We start from the raw sequence: 18,767 nt of genomic DNA, 5'->3' as shown, positions 1-18,767 counted from the left end.
AACAAAGTCGATGTAGATCTTCCGTGTCCGGTTGATTAACCTTCGTCTTTGTTTCAAGTTGTTCTTCACTCCAATGCAGATTTTTCTCCCAATCTTTTCTCTCAAATCTCACGTTTAAGCTCTAAGAATTATATGATGTGTTGTGGCGGCTGCTAACTCCTCTTTTGTGTCCAGAAATCTTCTTTTATATGTCCCTAGAGTCGTCCAAGAAAAGCCCAAAGAAAACCCAAAGTTTTCTTTCAAAATCAAACTCTGAAATCTGAGAATCGTGCCAGCGCGGGCGCGCTTATAGAACTACGCGGGCGCGCAGTGTTCTCGCATCCTTATTTTCCAAAGTCTTCCAACTCGTGCGGGCGCGCCTTTCCTCTTGCGCAGGCGCGCTTCATGTTCGATTTTTCTTCCTCAGCCTTCACATATCACAACGCGGCGTGCTTCCTTCTCCGCACGGGCACGCTTTAGCTTCGAAAATTCAGCCTTAAGTTCTTTCCTTCTTTTGATCTGATCTTGCTTTTTAGACTCTTTTTCATGTTATTTTAATTCCCTATCAACACAAAATTATATTTTCTTTTCTTTCTTGTACTCAACAAAAACAACAACCAATAACGCATAATTCTGCTCGAAACAAAGCAATTTACTAGTGAACTCATATACAAATTAAGTACACAAAATGCACTTATCAGAAACACTTGGACGAATATAACATTTGTCCAACAGATCTTGCATATTTCAATTCTCTCATCTCTGACAACGCCCGGCGATATGGTGCTCAGGGAATAGGCGTTGTCCCGGCACAAGTTCAATCCCGAACTTAACTTCTATAATAGGAGGAAGTCCTTGAATCTCATCGAAAAACACATTTGGAAACTTGATAAATGCAACTTTTTCACTTCTATTTTATTTGATTTAACTTGGATTTTTATTATTTCTCGAGCAATATTATGCGTTATTATTTTTGTTTGTATCATTTGAAGGATTTCGAAGCATGACCATTTTTATACGATTGAAAGATGTGAATTAAGGTGAAAAGAGGTAAAATGTAACATGAATAAACAAAGAAAAGAAATAAAATTGAAGAATCATGTTTTTATGTGCATATCTTATGTCACAACTATTATGCTGCATACATTTCATGTTGAGCTTACCTCACCTCCTTGAGACAACCTGTTAGTGAGAGTCGCTCAACCCTCTTTTCTTTTAGTGGATGGTTGGACCCATTAATATGTGGTCGATCACCATTATCCACATATAATATGGTGTGGGAGCCACCTTCTGGTGCGATGTCATAGTGTGCTTCATACCATTGCGCCTATGACTGAGTAGAGTTTGGCTGATCCTGATCCTTAAGTATCCCGTGCACTTGCATACATATATTATATAGAATTTATATACTCATACTCTCATACAGAGATTTCTTATTGCTCATGTCCTAGTTTTTATGTGTTGGACACTTCATTCCACAGGAGATGCCTTAGGTTGGATGGACCTACCGGGAGTTGTCGCTACACTTTTAGAAGCAAGGCTGTCTGAAGTGACATTCCTGTTCAATGTTTTATTTGGGTTTTAGCACTTTGTTTTCGATGTGGTTGTATAACATTTGGTATTACAGGCTTTCTTCGACTAGGTTGTATAACAATGTTTAAGTTTATTTATACTATTAATTGATTATGTTTAACAAGTTATTGCATGTCATTAAAATTGTTTAGTAGGTGAGACGGTTTAATAGGAGATGAGTCACTGCAACAATAGAATGAATTTCTTTAATTTTGTAAAAATAAATACTTCTTTCTTAGAAGGTGTTTTTAAGACTATTTTTAGTGTATTTGAATTAATTTTACAAATTTGATTGTTATAAATAAAAATATTTAATATCATTTTTTGACGAAAAAACTCGTAAATTCCATCTATATAATATAAATATAAATATACATATAATATAATATAATATATATAATAACATATATTTAAGTTAAATAATAATATTAACAATAATTCATATTATATTCGCTTCAATAAAATCGACATTTCAAGTCAGCTGGTCCTTGCCAAGTCTTTCACAAATCACACTCGTCGCTCTCTCGCAAGGCAAAACCCCAAATCGATAGCTACCCGAGTTTCGATTTCTGGGTTTATGATTTTTGCTTAAATTCACTGAATTTGGGGATTTGTTGAAGATTTGTCAGTGTCGAATAAGGGGATCGGCTTCCATGTTTAATCCTAAACTTGCTCAATTTTTTTCTGCGATACTGATTTTCCTCGTGGTGAGTGATCTTTTAGCGATCAATTTATCTATTTTTTTTCGTAAGTTTGCTCTTGTATACTACAATTCGTTCCTTAATTGTTTTTCAAGTTTGTCGTAATCCTATTAATTTTTCACAGTCTAGGCTTTTGGACCACCCCTTACTGTCTCATACCAATGCTTAATTATAAAATTTTTTGTTTCTGGATTTATGATCAAGGCGATTGCATTGTTTGGTAAGATTCAGATAGTATGTAATGGGAAAAGAATGAAATAGATTAATACATCTTCTGGCAATAATGGCAAATTCGGTGAATCATTGGTATGATTTTTATTTCAGCTTTGCGGCCATAGGTCAAATGGTTCTTCGTTTGAGTCTCGTAAAAGTGGAAAATCATCAGTATTTTCTCTGTTTAACCTCAAGGAGAAGAGTCGGTTTTGGAGTGAATCTGTGATACGCAGTGGTATGTTTTTCTTTGTAACCAGTCAATATATATTTGTCATGCATATGCTTGCATACCTGCATTGAGGCACAGATGATCGTACTATTACCATTTTTACTGTGATTTCATTCGAATTTTCCGATGATCCAGATTTTGATGATTTGGAGTCCTCTGATCTGGGCAAATTGAGTGTCCTCAACTACACAAAGGCAGGTAGTCATTTTGTTTGGTGATCCATCTCTTCAGACAATGAGATCAAATTGACAATCCAAAGCTTATATAACTTGAACTTTATCTTGTCCACTTTGATTGAATTATCTATTATACGAAGCTGCTACTACTTGGATTCAACGTCTAAGTTTTATGTCACAAAGATTCTTTTCAGATGCCTAAGTTATTTATTTATGCGGAGCTTTTTTTTTTTTTTTAGGGGGGGGGGGGGGGGTTGGGGTGTGCTGGTTAAGGCTCTCGATTATAGTGAAATTTTCAGAAGGCACAGCCTTGAGATGCAATTGATTACGTGCCGAATGTGATCCTCTGACAGCAGCTGAAATTTCATATTTATGTCAAGCTTATAATGTTGCCCTTCTTAGTTGATTGAATTCGCCTCATTCAGTGTGACTACAAGTTCTTGGTTTCATGTGTATTTATCCATGTCGTGAAATTTTGGCATTCACATTAAATTCTCAATCTATTTACTGATAGCTTGCTGATATTTATCTCCCAAGGTGGCGTATATCAATGCCCATTGTAGTTGGCACTGCAATCCAAATGGTTAAAATATTAAAAAAACCATTTTGAATGGAAAAGATTGTTCATTTTGCCTTTTCATATAGATTTGTGAGTATGTTTTAAAGGGGGCTGGTATGAGGTGTGGACAATCTGTGGTTATTATACTGGCATAAACCTCAAGAAATGAACATATAGGTGTGGAGGTGTGTGAAAGGTTCATTTCGTTTTAAATCTGGAAGTTAAGGTTTATAACATGTTAGAATTCAGATCTAGGAGCAATATGCCAACTTAGCATTGGGTTTTCTCGCCAAAACTTACTGGAAACAAAAGAGGACTTACTTTTTGCTTCACAAGATATCAGTATGTTACTTTTTTTACTGCATATTTTGTAGAAGGTCGCTGGCACTTCTTTTTTCGCGCCTCGCTAGTTGATCAAAGAGTGTATAGCCTGGGATGCTGTCAATTGCTCTCTAGACTCTTCCAATTCACAATATAATCCACAGTTGATCCGATGTTTTCTCTTTCTAGCATGTTTATTCAATGGATTCAGTTTTATTAATACAAGCAAGAATATTTTTGTTGGGCATGATTTATTTTGCCCCATAAATAGGTGATAACAATGAATTTATTTCAGTTTATCTCCAGTTGAAGGTAATGCTTTTCCTAAAATATCAGGCAATGTTGCAAATTATTTGAAGCTTTTGGAAATTGACTCAATGCATCTCCCAGTCCCTGTAAATTTCATATTTGTTGGATTTGAAGGAAAAGGGAACCAAGGTACGTGGGGATGCTATGTAAAAATTTTGGATTTTTGAATCTCCTTGAAGTTTCTAGAACAATTGTTTTTTTCCCCTAACTTTTTCCCTTTTTCATTCTTTAGAATTTAAGCTAAATGCCGAGGAATTAGAACGTTGGTTCACAAAAATCGATCATATATTTGAACACACCAGGATTCCCCAAATTGGAGAAGTTCTCGCTCCCTTCTACAAGATTAACGTTGATCGAGAACTTCACCACCATCTTCCCCTGATCAGTCACATAAACAACAAGTAATGTCTACATGGATCATTCAACTCCAATATTTCTTGTTCCATAGTCTATACAACAAATTTGGAACCTTTCAATTTTTTCTTCTAGTGAAAGTGTATATGGTTATCGAATTATTTTATGTTAAATGCTTCTGCAGCTTCTCTGTCCATGCCATTCAAATGGGTGAAAAAGTCACGTCCATATTTGAACGTGCAATTGATATATTTGGCCGCAGGGATGATGTGTCTAGTACCAGGTATTTAATGTTCCATGAATTAGGTGAAATTTATGATCTTTTAAATTTCATGCCATAATGTCTCCCTCATTACTTTAATTTTAATTGTCATGAAAGGGATGATAAAACAGGTTTATGGCAAGTTGATGTTGATATGATGGATGGTTTCTTCACCTCTCTTGTTGAGTATTTACAACTGGAAAATGCATATAACATTTTTGTTTTGAACCCAAAGCGCATTGTTGGAAGAGCCAAGTATGGCTATCGGTAAGTCTAGAAATAACAAATCTTGAAGACTTACTTAAGTCATCCTTTTGCCACCTTTTGTTGCCGTCAAAAATTTATTTTTGACATTGTCATCATTTTCATGCTGATTGCTGTGGAGAGAATCAACAGAATGATCCTTGAACAAAGAATTTTATATCTGTATATGGTTATCTTTATGAGGCTTTTTGTTAATCTCAGACTACATGGGCATATGGCAAACTGCATTTATTTCATCCATGAAACTAATTTGCTGTCTCTTTTTATGTTCTGCATCTGTCCCAACTTTGATGGTGTGACATTTGAAGCATCAAATAAATTTTCCTGCCCAAAACTGTCAAATGGAAGAAAAGCTTCACATGATTAACGAAGATCTTAAGTTGGAACGAGCCTTGGCATATTTCTAACATGAAAGATGCCACCAACATTTACTTTATCCATTTTGTTATTAGAGTTATAACTACATAGATATCCTTTTTTCAAGATTTTTTAGTCTTGCATATTGACTGAAAATTAATATCCCTCTTTCTTCCCATACGAAACAAAGAGTTAAACAACTATAAATTTGAGATTGAAAAATTAATCTGGTATTGTCTGCTTCATTCGTCATCTATCAAAACCATAATTAGCCTTTACAGCTAGTTATGCTAATGTGCAAGTTAATGCCAAGACATTGCCTCATGACTCAGTCACTCTGTTCATTGCATGACTAAGCATCACATTCCATCATCATGCATGATAGATAAATGCCAAAATAGTCCTGTGGTATAAATTGATGCTTGGAAGCATGTCTCTGAACATCTTTTTTTTAAAAATTAAAAATAAAAATAACCGTGTCTTTTATATAACCTGCAATTGTTTATTGACTAATTCACTTCATTGTTTCTGCCTTAATAATATGTGATAAATACGACGGCCCTGTTTTTTCTCCTATTTTGAGTTTTTTTTATTTTTTAATTTTGATAATCCAGGAGAGGCTTATCAGAGACTGAAGTAAACTTTCTTAAGGAGGTATGCCATACAAATATTTGGTACCCTTTGCATTACTTTTTTCTTGTTATTTTCTAAATTAAGATTGATTACAAACTATTGATTATCCTGTTTCTCCTTGATGATGCATTGTATTGAACTATTGTCCCAAACTTGAAAATTTTCACATTTTAATATTTTCTTAATCCTGCATTAGTGTATCTTGTATGTTGTGTCTTGACTCTTGATTACATAGCGCGCTATAGCTCATTTTTTGGCATAGCGCTACACAACGCTAATATTTTAGCGTTTTGCACGAATAGCGCACGTTATTCTCAGGAAAAGCGCGCTACAACGCAAATAGCGTGGGCTATTTGGGCAAAAACTAAAGGCCCATAATTAACATATTTTGACCAAAATTAAAGGCCCAAACAAGTAAGGCTGGGTCTTGTTGACGTGGAAAAGGACTATATGGATGTTGAAACTATATTTTGGCATGTAACGACCAATTATTAAGGTTTTATGGCCAATTAGCTCACTTATTTACTTGTATATAAGTATTTTTCCATTTTTTAAAATTTAAAATTAAATATATTAAATAATTGTCGTGCACGAATAGTTTGCGCTATGCGCTACGCTATTTACGCTATGACAGGACAAAAACATCATGAGCCAATGCTACATTTTTTAAAACACTGATCTTGAACAATTAACCAATTTCTGCTAATTCTTCAAGTTCCGGCTATGTATTGTATTCTGAAACATGTGTGCAATGTGTTTTTCATCACATTTTATTGAATCAGCCACGGGATTGATTTCTGCAGAATAAGACGTTGCAAGAAAGAATTCGTCAGTCTGGGAGTATTGCTTTAAGCGTTCCCGGTTTGTAAAACTTATTTTGGGATCCTTTTCTCCTTTCCTATTGGCTAGAAAAGAAGCATATTTTCCATTTTGTTTATAATCTATTAATCTTGCAGATCTTGATAAAATAACAAGACCCTTGTATGAAAAGCATCCAATGGCAAAATTTTCCTGGACTTCAACTGCGGAGACTGACACGGTGCGTTATACTCCTCCTTTAAAATTTGATGATATTGATATATCTGGGACATAAATAGGGGAAATTATTTAACAACACTCGCAACTGCTCATACACATTAGTTTGCGACAAATTCAAGAGCTTTTTGACTCTGCACATAATGCGAAGGAAATTCTTTTGAATGGGAGTTATTGAATTTTGATAGATTGGCCAAAATTGCAATCTTCAACAGTGGAAGTTTCTTATTTTTTAGCTAATGGAAGGTTTTTATGGTAACATTAGGTTAAATCATTTTCTGATCCTTGTTGAATTTTCTTTTAAGTGCAATCATGGAGGATGTTTTGTTCTCATCATGTGTTTAATTTATCTGTGGCAAAGCCAAATGTTATGAAATGACCACAACACTATATATTTCTCTCTCTATATTTTGAGTCAATTATAGAGCCTTTTCTTTTTCCTTTTTTTTTTTTAAAAAAAAAGCAATTATAAAGCTTTCTATGTCATTTCACTGGTACTCTTGTTCAGATAGAGTGGTATAACAGATGCCTGAATGCATTGAACGACATTGAGAAACTATATCAAGAGAAAGACACAACTGGAATAATCCAGAGCAAAGTGTTGCAGGTACATTTGCTCTTAATTCCTGTTTCTGTGACCATCGTCCACTAATAAAGACATATGTTAGTGCTAAGAAAATACAGATGCTTGTATATTCAATGCAATGTCAGAAAAGATCGGATTCTGAATGTTTTCATGAACATTTTGTAATCAAGTTTTCTAATTTGTTATTTTATTTTTATTTTTCCTCAGTTGCTAAAAGGGAAAAGTGAGGATTCGAAGTTCATACTTGAGAAAGAGTTAAAGTCTGGGGATTTCAGTGGCTTTCATGCTGAATGCCTCACTGATACATGGATTGGGAGGCATAGGTGAATTCTCGTTCTTCCTCTCAGTTGGTATTTTTCCCATTATTTGGTAAGAGTTAATTTGAGATCATTTTTATATTAGGTGGGCATTTATTGACTTGTCTGCGGGCCCTTTTTCTTGGGGACCTTCAGTTGGTGGAGAAGGTGTCCGCACTGAACAAAGCCTACCAAATGTTGAAAAAACCATTGGTGCGGTCACAGGTACTGTGATCAAGTGAAGTTATGTTTGATGAGGTGTAACTGGTCAAATCAATTACTCTTTTGGTAATGGCTTTTCCGATTGCTAATTTCCATGAGGCGATTAATATCAAATGGGGCAATTATCTGGCTTGTTTATGCGTCCCTGCAAAATATAGATTCAACTATTCTAATATTTGCATTTTATTTCTGATAGAACGATGGCTGTTCGGACTTGCTTTACTTGAAAATAGATACAAAAGTATTTGGAAAGTAGAAAACTTTTTGGTGCAGCTTATGAGACTTTAGCTTTATCCTGTCCTCTTATATATTTTCCAAGATTGGTAGTGGTCAAACCATAGGACAATTTGCTAGTTGTTGATTATGGATGCTGAACACATCACACTCTCTTCAACTCATACACAGTATTTCCTATGCATCCAGAAATTTCAGAAGATGAAGCGGAAGATCGCTTACAAGAGGCAATTCGGGATAAATTTGCAGTTTTTGGTGATGTATGAATTTATTTTTCTGCCACTATATTGCATATTATGGAGTTGTTTTGAATGGATTTAGTTGGCAACACCTTCTAATTTGTTGTCTGGATGTACACGATAAAATTGAGTAGCCATTTAGTTTTGTTTTCTGAAACGGAATAAAGCTTTGAACTCACTTTTAACCATCATAGGTATCAATCCCACCTCAAAAGTAGGCATCTACACCCCAGATATACTAGTATAATAAAGATGTATTCAGGTATTAGGTGTTCGAAATATTTCACTGACAGCAATGAACCTTCTTATAAGAAAACTGCAGCATATCTACCTCTAGTTTGCATCATTAACACGATGGATGAAATTGTCGTCATGACATAAATGCATATGGTTGGAGAGGATTAAAGATGGAACTTTGGACATGTCGGGATAGCAATAATTTCTAAAACCCTCTCTGTAACATCTGCAATTGTAATTGGTCTTGTTAACATGAGTTCTCTATCATGGAGCTCTTTGGCCCACGAGAATCATATTCTCTCACTTCCTGAATGGGGTAAGAGTTGTCGTAGAGTTTGAGCCATTGTCACTGAGTTCTATGAAAAGTTGAAAAAATGATATCTTTCATCATGTCTTTGTGAAAGAATGAGAGTAGTATGTACCTTTCAGATTGTGAGATGTTCCTCTTCTTCCTTCTTATACACTGTCATCAGGGTTCTTGAAGGTTTTGTTAATTTTTGTTGTTTGTTGAAGAATCACGTAATTGATGGTGCCTGTGTGTGTTATATTGTCTGCATGTTTGGTTTTGGGTGGAGATGAGTCTGATGAGATATTAGTTTAGTGGAATCTGAACCCTAGCAAGTTATCTTTTGTTACAGAAAGATCATCATGCCGTAGATATCCTGCTCGCAGAAATTGACATATATGAGCTATTTGCTTTCAAACATTGTAAGGGAAGAAAATTCAAGCTTACTCTTTGCGAAGGTAATTTATTTTTCTTGCTTTACAGATTTCCTTCCCTGGTCTTTTCATTCTTAGTCTTCACGCCTTTGGTTTTTTTTACAATTAGTTAATAGTTAATGGTTTTTTGGACATGGGAAAGTATTAGTGAGCAACATTGTGTTGTTCATTGGGTAATTAATTTCACCATGATACTTGTGAAAATTGTGGCACCACTTTTTTTTGGACTATTTTGTTGCATTCTGTCTTGGATTCTAATTTCTGACTAACACTCATCATGACGCCAGAGCTTGATGCACGCATGAGAGATTTGAAAAATGAGCTCCAGGCCTTTGAGGGTGAGGAACATGACGAAAGTCATAAGAAAAAAGCCCTAGATGCATTGAAGCGTATGGAGAACTGGAATTTGTTCGGTGATACTATCGAGGTAAGCTATTTCATTCCATATATTGGATTTGTCCGCTGTCTTTTCATAGTTGCCGCTTGTTGAAAGAACTGTTAAATGAATGCATATCTTCACAAGACAATTTGTGGCACTGACTGCCTTCTGGCTTTGCAGGACTTCCAAAATTATACTGTTGCACGTGATACTTTTCTATCACATCTAGGGGCAACACTCTGGGGTTCTTTGAGGCACGTCATATCTCCTTCTCTTGCGGATGGTGCATTCCACTATCACGAGAAAATCTCCTTTCAACTTTTTTTTATTACACAGGAGGTAAAGGAAATGTGGATGATTGATTACTCTGTGAAACTGGGTGTGTATGGCAGCAACTTATATTTACTGTCTTTATCTGTACAGAAATTTAGGGATATTAAACATTTACCCCTTGATCTAAAGAGTCTCAAGGACGGGCTCTCCTCCCTGTTGTTACCTTCCCAGCAACCCATGTTTAGTACGCAAATGTATGTCATATTTTTTATTTGTTCCTGATTTGTAGTTTCAAATAAATTTCGTCCATCTTATCCTTTTTCAATTTTAGTTGCTGTTAACAGGATTTGTTTAGTAGGTCTATTTTAATACGTTCCAAAATTATTTTTCGTTCAAAACCTACTTTCTATCATGTGATTGACTGAGTATAAGTTTAGCTATGTAATTTTCTCTCCCACCAAGTTAATATACATATTCCACTGGAATATTAAACACTAAGCTAATGCTTAGATGAAGAATCATTTGTTGGTTGACATGGCTGAGGTTCAGGGTGAGACAGAAGCATAGCTTCCTTGCTATGTAAAATTGTCATTTGGAAAATACATAGAAGTTCTTGTTTTTAAGGGTGTCCAAATTCATAATTTTAGTCGAGGGAAAAAGAGAAGAAGATTGAGAATGTTAACTTTCAGCAAGATAAAAAGATCTTTTTTCTCAATTTAACCACCTTAAGCCCCTTAAGCCCTTCACTTCCCTAGTTGGATTTCCTAGATGAATTTTCTTATACGAGTTTTGTATTTTTGTCCATGTGATTCACCGACTAAAATTTTATACTCCCCCCGTCCTAATTATATTGTCCACGTTTTCTTTTTTGTTTGTCCCAAATATATAGTAATATTTTTTTATATTTTTTTATTAATATACCCCTATTAACTACACCTTGAAAATTGTGTAATCATTTTTTAATACATTAAATAGGGATAAAATAAGAAGTTTATATAAAATTTGCTTTCCCAATAAATTTTTCTTAATCTGTATGAAAAACAAAATAGGACTATGTAATCGGGACGGAGGGAGTACAAATCTTATCACTGCAATGCTGCATAAAGCGCTGAACACTAAATTTTCTATGCCTGCACTTAATAAATACAAAGTGAAAATCACTTTTCCCTACTTTTTTTTGTACTTTTATCTTGTTTCATGATTTTATCGTTATACAACCTATCCAGTCTTGTTTTATGGGTATGATGTCTTACTCAGGTTGCCACTTTCAGAGGACCCCTCTTTGGCAATGGCTTTCTCAGTGGCTAGGAGAGCAGCTGCTGTTCCTTTGTTACTTGTGAATGGAACTTATAGAAAGACTGTTCGTTCTTATCTTGATTCATCTATTCTTCAGCATCAGTTGCGGAGGCTAAATGATCATGCTTCCTTGAAAGGTTTGATGCCAAGACCTTTTCATGTTTTTTTGGATCAGCCAAGATCTTTTATTTGATTTGTTATGCATATTTAGTTGAAATTGTAGCATGCCCCTATGACACGACCCTCCCATGACATCCTTTGATAAGCTCAATCCAATGGCACATGAGAATGGTATTGAAAAAAATAAGCAAAATCGCTGAATAAGCAAAATGAAGATAAACTATTCAAAACAAGACACGGATAACATAAAATAGTCAAAAATAAGATAGTTTGAATTTGGGCTCGAAGCTTTCGAATTCGAGCTGTTGAATAAAAACTTTGGCCCAGTGCTGAGGTAACATGCACCTTGGTGTAAAATGAATTTACTGAAGATGCTATATCCACATGTACGTGAAACACAATATGAAGATAGGTTGTATGTTATATCCACATGTACGTGAAACACAATGTGAAGATAGGTTGTATTTAGAGCGTCGCAAATATCACACCTCGATAAGTTCTTTGTTTAAGAAGAATTTTTCAAAAAAAAAAAAAAAAGAAGAAACTCTCAAATTAGAGAAGAAAGTTACAATTTTATTGATTATAATGAATTTTCCCCCCCTTGCAAATCTCGCTTAAAAGATATATTTCTACAAACAACCTACCTAAAGATAGCAAATGAACTTTTATTATGGTAATACTTGGCCCATAAAATATACATGATAAGTAAATCATAAAATTAGAATAAATAACCAAGCTGGTGTGGAAGTGGATGAGTTGAGTCTTTAGCTAGAATCCTTAGAGAGGGTTAGGATGGATGTAGGGGTTTCGGATCTTAGGAAGTGGGTGGGGATTCTTCGGGAGTTTTTTCGGTTAAATCTTTCTATGACTCTTCCTTCCCTGATATGGATTTTCCTCCGTTTCCTTTTTATTTCGTGTCATTTGGAAAATGTCTATTCCATCGAAGGTGCAAGTTTTTTCGTGGGTTGTAGTGCAAGGAAAGCTTCCAACCTGTGAGACGTTGCAAAAGTGTTGGCCCGCTTGTTCTCTAAACCCAAGTTGGTGTGTGCTTTGTCGGCCGGAGGTGGAGACACACGACCACATCTTTATTCATTGTCCTTCACCAGTGGCCTTTGGTATAAGGCTCTGGTGGAGTTGGGTTTCGTGTGGGTAACTCTGAGTTCAGCAAAGGATTTATTTGCGGGTGATCTAGGACGCGAGCTTGGTAGGAGGGGGAGACTACTTTGGAGGGTGGTGATTCGTTGTATTTGCTGGCACGTTTGGATGGAGAGGAACAAAAGAATTTTGAAGATAAAGCGGAATCGGGAGATGTGTGTTGGGAAAAGATCAAATTGGGGTTTCTGTGTGGATTAAGAATCATAAAGAGTTTGCGCTATTCTCGATTCAACCGGTCTTTTTTTTATTGAAGCGACCTTCTAGATTTAGTCAGAGATTGGAGTGTGATAATTTGTTGATATTTAGTGGGTTTTAAGGGTTCTATCTGCGGCTAACTTATCCGTTTTTGTAATTATTACATGATCCTTTACATATATATATATATATATATATATATAAGAGGAATTTTCAGCTGCTCAACCATGTTTCCCCACTTGGTTCGCGACCATTAAAACCCGGTAGTGGGTTCTGGGTTTTAGTGGTCGCGGACCAAGTATGGAAACATGGTTGGGCAGCTGAAAATTTCTCTATATATATATATATGTACATGGAAATTTTCAGCTGCCCACTTCATGCCCGACCACTAAAACCCGGTGGTGGGTTTTAGTGGTGCAAAAAATCAAAAACAAAAAACAACTAAAACCCACCACGGGGTTTTAGTGGTCGGGGATGAAGTGCAGCTAAAAACTTCTCTATATATACATATATATATATATATATATATATATAAAATATGATCTCGTTGCTTATAAAAAAAAGAGTAAATGGCCAAAATTGAGGCAAATAAAATAATAAACAAAACATACATTCAAATAAAATACATAATTGTACATGCCTAATAAATTAAATAATTTAAATTTCCAAGCATAACCTTCAACTTCTTGTATTGCTTCAATTTTTTTGAAAGTTGAACTTCTTTGATCTCAAATATGTAAAATAGTTGGACATGGAAAATCTTGAATTTATATAATTATATATTGCATCAGCCAGGTAGGTAAAGACGTAAAGAAATGAACATACGCTCAAGGATTGTGCTGTTGATAGTTTCACATTTATAAATGTCTAAATTGTTAACTTGCCTAAATTATCAAGCTGTCCTGTGTTTGCGACAGCCAAAATTTTTCACATTCCATTCTAAGCTTAGATTAAGATGTTTGTTAGTTTATACCTTCTCTTTGATGATGTAGGCTCACATGCACATAGCAGGTCTACGCTGGAAATCCCTATATTTTGGTTCATTCATGGTGATGCTCTGTTAATTGACAAGCATTATCAAGCGAAGGCACTGTCTGATATGGTTATTGTTGTTCAGTCAGAGCCGTCATCATGGGAAAGCCATTTGCAATGCAATGGGCGGTCACTTCTCTGGGACATGAGGTTAAATTAATGCACTGTGGTGATGGATTATGCTGACTATAGTGATTCATATGTTATGATCGCTGGCTTTCATTTCTTACTCCTAAAATCTGAAATATTTGTATTTTATTAGATGAGTTACGTAAGCATGTAGATTATCGAGACATCCTACACTGATACTTAGTTGTCTCAACATGGATGGAACAAGCACTGATAGCGAGATTGTCATGCATATATCTTCATGGTAGTCACACTCTTAGTTGCAAGATCGTGTAGTCCCTTTTGAATCTCTATCAAGTTATAATAATCAGCACCTCATCATATCCTTTTTATTTTACACCTAGAAGAAGTTTGATCTTGCACCCACTGTAATTGTTACTCAAAAGTTTTTTTTCCCCCTTTTGAGAACTTAATCAAAAAGTATTTTAGCTGCTTCTTAATCAGTGATTTAATGTTGGCTGTGTTTTTTTTCCCTTTTCTAGAATGGTATTGTACTCTATATGGTTTTACAGAAATGCGAAGTTTTCCTGAATTTGAAGGGACAGTGTTGTTTCTCATTGTATTTTACTTTATATCAGTTTGAATATTTGTCTCATCATTTTGTTTTCAAGGCTAGGTGAACTAAAAGGTAGCAATTCAGAAAATCTTTTGCTGGATTTTTGCATTCCTGTAATTTAAACAATCAGTGTCTGCATCTCTCGAAGATTAATCCAGCATTTTAATATTTTTAACGATTAGTTTCTGCGTCCATCAAAGATTTTCAACCCAAAAATTGCCATGGAAATTTCTGCTTATTAAAATGTCCTGAAATTTTTAGTCAAGCTTTTATTGGTGCACAAAAAGTTGAAATATCTACTATTATACAGGAGACCTACGAAAGCAGCTGTGACTGCTGTTTCAGAACACCTGGCTGGATTGCTTCCTCTTCATCTTGTTTTCAGTCAAGCCCATGAAACTGCCATTGAGGTTGTAAATTTGTTTACCTCAGCTTACCCTGATTTATGGCATTCCTAGAAAAGATTGAAAATTATGCTTCCAAGGTTTGAAAAAGTAGTTAAGACAAAGATCTAGGCCCATCTAAATATTAAGTTGTGTGGAAATGGTATCTTAGAGTGAACACGAAAAGAAATACATATTTCCTAACTGCATATTTTGACCTTTTAATGGGTTAGATCTTCTAGAAGTTTTAACGATTTTGTTTCTTAGGTACCGATTAGGTATCTGCTTCTTAACTCAGTAGATCTAGGGTGGATAATAGTGTAATTGTGTGTATGATTGTACTTTTGTAATGCATAGTTAAATGGTTCTGTTTGAAGTAATAATTCATGCTACCAATACAATTATTATAGCTGTGCTTGGACACCACAGAAAACTGTGTTATTTACCGAGAACTGGTTTCCCTAGTTGTCAAAACTAGGAAGTCGCTCAAAATTGACTCTGATGTTTCAACATTAGTTTGGTATCTGTACCTTCTCATTAGCTTTCTTATCATCTGTTAAGGGACTTGAGATTTTTTTTTCTTGTAGATATACCTTTGTTGTATATGCCATGCAGAATTGTTTACTAGAACATCAATTTCAATTATCTCCTTGTTTTCATTTGTACATGATTTCTGGCTTGCTGAATTCTCTTCCAATCACATGAGAATGACCAAGTATCAGCATGGTTCCTTGTTGGAAAATTTTTTTGCTTCTTTTTAATATCAATTAGACATGATGATGTCAACTCTATGTTGGGAATAGAGTTGGAATTTATCTACTGTATTCATATTACATATATTTTAACACATCTCAATTTGCAACAGGATTGGATATGGTCAGTTGGTTGCAACCCATTTTCTGTTACCTCCCAAGGCTGGCATGTCTCCCAGTTCCATTCTGATACCATAGCTCGGAGTTATATATTAACAACTCTTGAGGAAACCATACAACTTGTGAACTCAGCCATTCATCTTCTTGTCATGGAGCGTACATGTATCCTTTTTGCTGTATTAAGATCTTTAGTAGTACCTGATGTCTTTTCTTGTTGAAAGATGTGGTGCTTCTTTTGGTTGCAAATTTGGGAATCACGCCGTTCATCAGCCATTTTATTGAACCATTCTGATGTTGTAATGGAAAATAATGTGTGGGTTTAAAACCGAATTATTAGGTTTAAAGAGTATATGTTGGCTTTTTTTTATATTGAAGATTGCTCCTAAATTAAGTTTCACCTAGAAAAATATTTTCTTTGACTGAATGAGAACTAGCGGAACAGACTTTCAAGGTATTTTATTCCCATGAACGTGAGTTGATGAACAAGTACAATTATGTTGTTAGTCTCTGGAAAAGAGTAAGTGTCATTTACTTGCATTTTGTCGAATATTTTCATGATCGTTTTTCATAATTTAGTTTGGGATAGTTGTGTATAAATTGTGTTCGGTATTATTTCAGATTTCAACTGTTACAGGGGAACTACGTTATACTGATGCCTTGAGACTGCTTCAGACTCTTGAGGATGCGTCTAAAGGGTTAGCAAGTTTGAATTACCATCTTGCTTTAGTCCATGATATCTTGTTTAAATTAGTTTTTTTGTATAATATATTTAATCCGAGTCTTTAAATTTTGTTTGGAGTTGGGCAGCACCCAGAAGTTTGATGCTCTTGGGGTATTAATAGTGGCCATACATCAAATTTTTTTTTTTTTGAATGTAAAATTTTCATGAACTTAAGTCATGGTTTAATGCATCAAAAATTAAGGAAGTAGGCGGATCGACCCAACCCACTTGACCAGGCATACAATTAGTTTATCAAAACCTAAAATATTCTCATGGCAAATAAATTTATTTTATTTTTTGAAAGGATTTATAAGAATTCGCTTGGTTAACCCGGAAGCATAGACTACTGACATCATCTTAGAATCCTCTATAGGAAATAACTATAACAATGTAATCTATTTCAACGAATCTAATGCTGTGAGATCCATGATAAATTTCACATATCTTTTGTGTTACTGACTCACTGGAATTATAGTTTTCTTTTCTTTCTTTAAAGCATAGTGTGTTTCCTGTGACTCACTCGAATTTAGTTGGAGATTTCGCGATCAACTTCCAGTTGATTGTTTCCTTGTTCTCTTTTTCTTTTGCAGATTTGCTGATTATGTGAATTCTACGATTGCAAGTCTCCATCCAATTCACTGCACCAAGCAGAGAAAAGTTGAAGTAGAGTTTGACATGACCACGATACCTGCCTTCTTGGTTGTTGCAATTGTACTCTGGATCGTATTAAAGCCCAGAAGACCGAAGCCGAAGATCAACTAACACTACTGGATGCTGTAATGCTAAGTAGGGAGAATCTCCCGTGGGCACCACCAAGGGAAGAAGAGTCTCCATTCGACTTTTCTTGTATTCTATGTCCGCATTCTAAGCCAAATCTACCCACAGCATATACCCTGAGAGGAAGAGGGGGGTGGGGGTAGCCTAGGAAAATCATCAAAAAAATTTCGAGCTCAGATCGAATCTAACGATAGCAACTTGATTTGTACAATTATTTCTCAGCTTAGGACAGGGTTCACATATAAGTCTCCAGCGTTAAGCTTCTCGGAGAATTTTGCATTTTCTTGTAATTGTTGGGATTTGTGTTTTTTCCCCTTGTTACTACCACCTTCTGAGAACTATGTTTTTGGTAAATTTGCACTTCTTCTTACAGATATTGAACAAAGTTTGTTTTCGATTATTTTAGTATTAACATAGCAAACTAGTTGTTTCATGTTTATTTAATAATCTTTTTTACTCATGGCAATAATTAGTCTTTTATAATCATTCTAAATTGTGTAATTAAAAAAAATCTCTATGAATTTTGATGGATTTTAATTTATAATTGTGGGTAATTTGGGGATACCCAAACTCCAGAAATTTAGGAGAAGAAGAAATGTTCCTATCATTCTCGTTCATTAAACGTATATTAACTGCACGTATCTCTCTTCAAAAAAAAGAAAGAAATAAATAAAAAATCAAAAAACTACACGTATCAAGCAGTACGATTCATGATTCCTCACACGTTTAATAACAAATTAAGGTTTTTTTTTAAATAACAAATAAATAAATAAAAAATCAAAAAACTACACGTATCAAGCAGTACGATTCATGATTCCTCACGCGTTTAATAACAAATTAAGGTTTTATAAGTAGAAAAAATATTAAAGTATATGTTTGGATAAGTTTTTTTAAAAATGTTTTTGATTTAAAGGCAATGACAGAAATCAAAACACACTATTTTTTAACTTTAAAAATATTTTTATAGAATAATTATTCAAAAATATACTCTTAAAACAACTTTTAATTTTTTATAAAATATTTTAAATAACATTTTTATAAAATAATTGCACAAACGAAAATTAACCAATTGTGTAATTCTCCACTACCTACAACACGCGCAGAGGTGGTGTGCAGTGTGCACATTCCCTATTCTATTCTAGGGTCTGCCTTGAGTGACATGTCTGCTTCAAGATGGTTGAGGATCCAACTTGGGTATCGACACATATAGAGGTGGAAAAAAATATTGAATTTTTGATATATCGAAGTTATCATATAAAAAAAAACACCAAATTTATCGAAATTTAGTATACCGAAGATTTTGGTACGTTACGGTAACGATATCGAATTTTTCGATACGATAACGGTATGAAATTTAAAAATTTTGATATATACCGGTATA

The 18,767-nt window shown here is 34.7% G+C and overlaps 1 protein-coding gene across 2 annotated transcripts; it reads left to right on the top strand.

Moving 5' to 3' along the window:
• The first annotated feature begins 2,023 nt into the window (after positions 1–2,023).
• Positions 2,024–17,758, top strand: LOC140887727 (uncharacterized). 2 transcript variants are annotated; one of them, XM_073295166.1, is made up of 25 exons: positions 2,024–2,258; positions 2,577–2,700; positions 2,830–2,892; positions 4,087–4,188; positions 4,292–4,460; positions 4,598–4,696; positions 4,793–4,942; positions 5,911–5,950; positions 6,733–6,790; positions 6,886–6,968; positions 7,473–7,571; positions 7,758–7,873; positions 7,953–8,071; positions 8,492–8,562; positions 9,417–9,522; positions 9,786–9,925; positions 10,058–10,216; positions 10,301–10,404; positions 11,408–11,583; positions 13,909–14,098; positions 14,944–15,043; positions 15,882–16,050; positions 16,323–16,405; positions 16,507–16,583; positions 17,200–17,758. In XM_073295166.1, exons 1-25 carry the CDS (start codon positions 2,205–2,207, stop codon positions 17,369–17,371), a joined length of 2,823 nt encoding a protein of 940 aa, XP_073151267.1. In that variant the 5' UTR covers positions 2,024–2,204; the 3' UTR covers positions 17,372–17,758. The 2 variants fall into 2 exon arrangements, with proteins under 2 accessions (XP_073151267.1, XP_073151268.1); XM_073295167.1 differs by lacking the exon at positions 2,024–2,258 and having other exon boundaries at positions 2,638–2,700; positions 2,830–2,888.
• The last annotated feature ends 1,009 nt before the right edge of the window (positions 17,759–18,767 follow it).

The sequence above is a fragment of the Henckelia pumila genome, chromosome 3 (genome assembly GCF_033568475.1).
Source record: "Henckelia pumila isolate YLH828 chromosome 3, ASM3356847v2, whole genome shotgun sequence".
NCBI lineage: Eukaryota > Viridiplantae > Streptophyta > Magnoliopsida > Lamiales > Gesneriaceae > Henckelia > Henckelia pumila.
This window is presented reverse-complemented; position numbering and strand designations above follow the sequence as displayed.

Coding starts and splice junctions, on each gene's coding strand:
- LOC140887727 (XM_073295166.1), top strand. CDS start 2,205: ATGTTTAATCCTAAACTTGCTCAATTTTTTTCTGCGATACTGATTTTC. Junction 2,259..2,576: donor CGATACTGATTTTCCTCGTG/GTGAGTGATCTT, acceptor TTTTTATTTCAG/CTTTGCGGCCATAGGTCAAA. Junction 16,051..16,322: donor TCTTGTCATGGAGCGTACAT/GTATCCTTTTTG, acceptor AATGAGAACTAG/CGGAACAGACTTTCAAGGTA.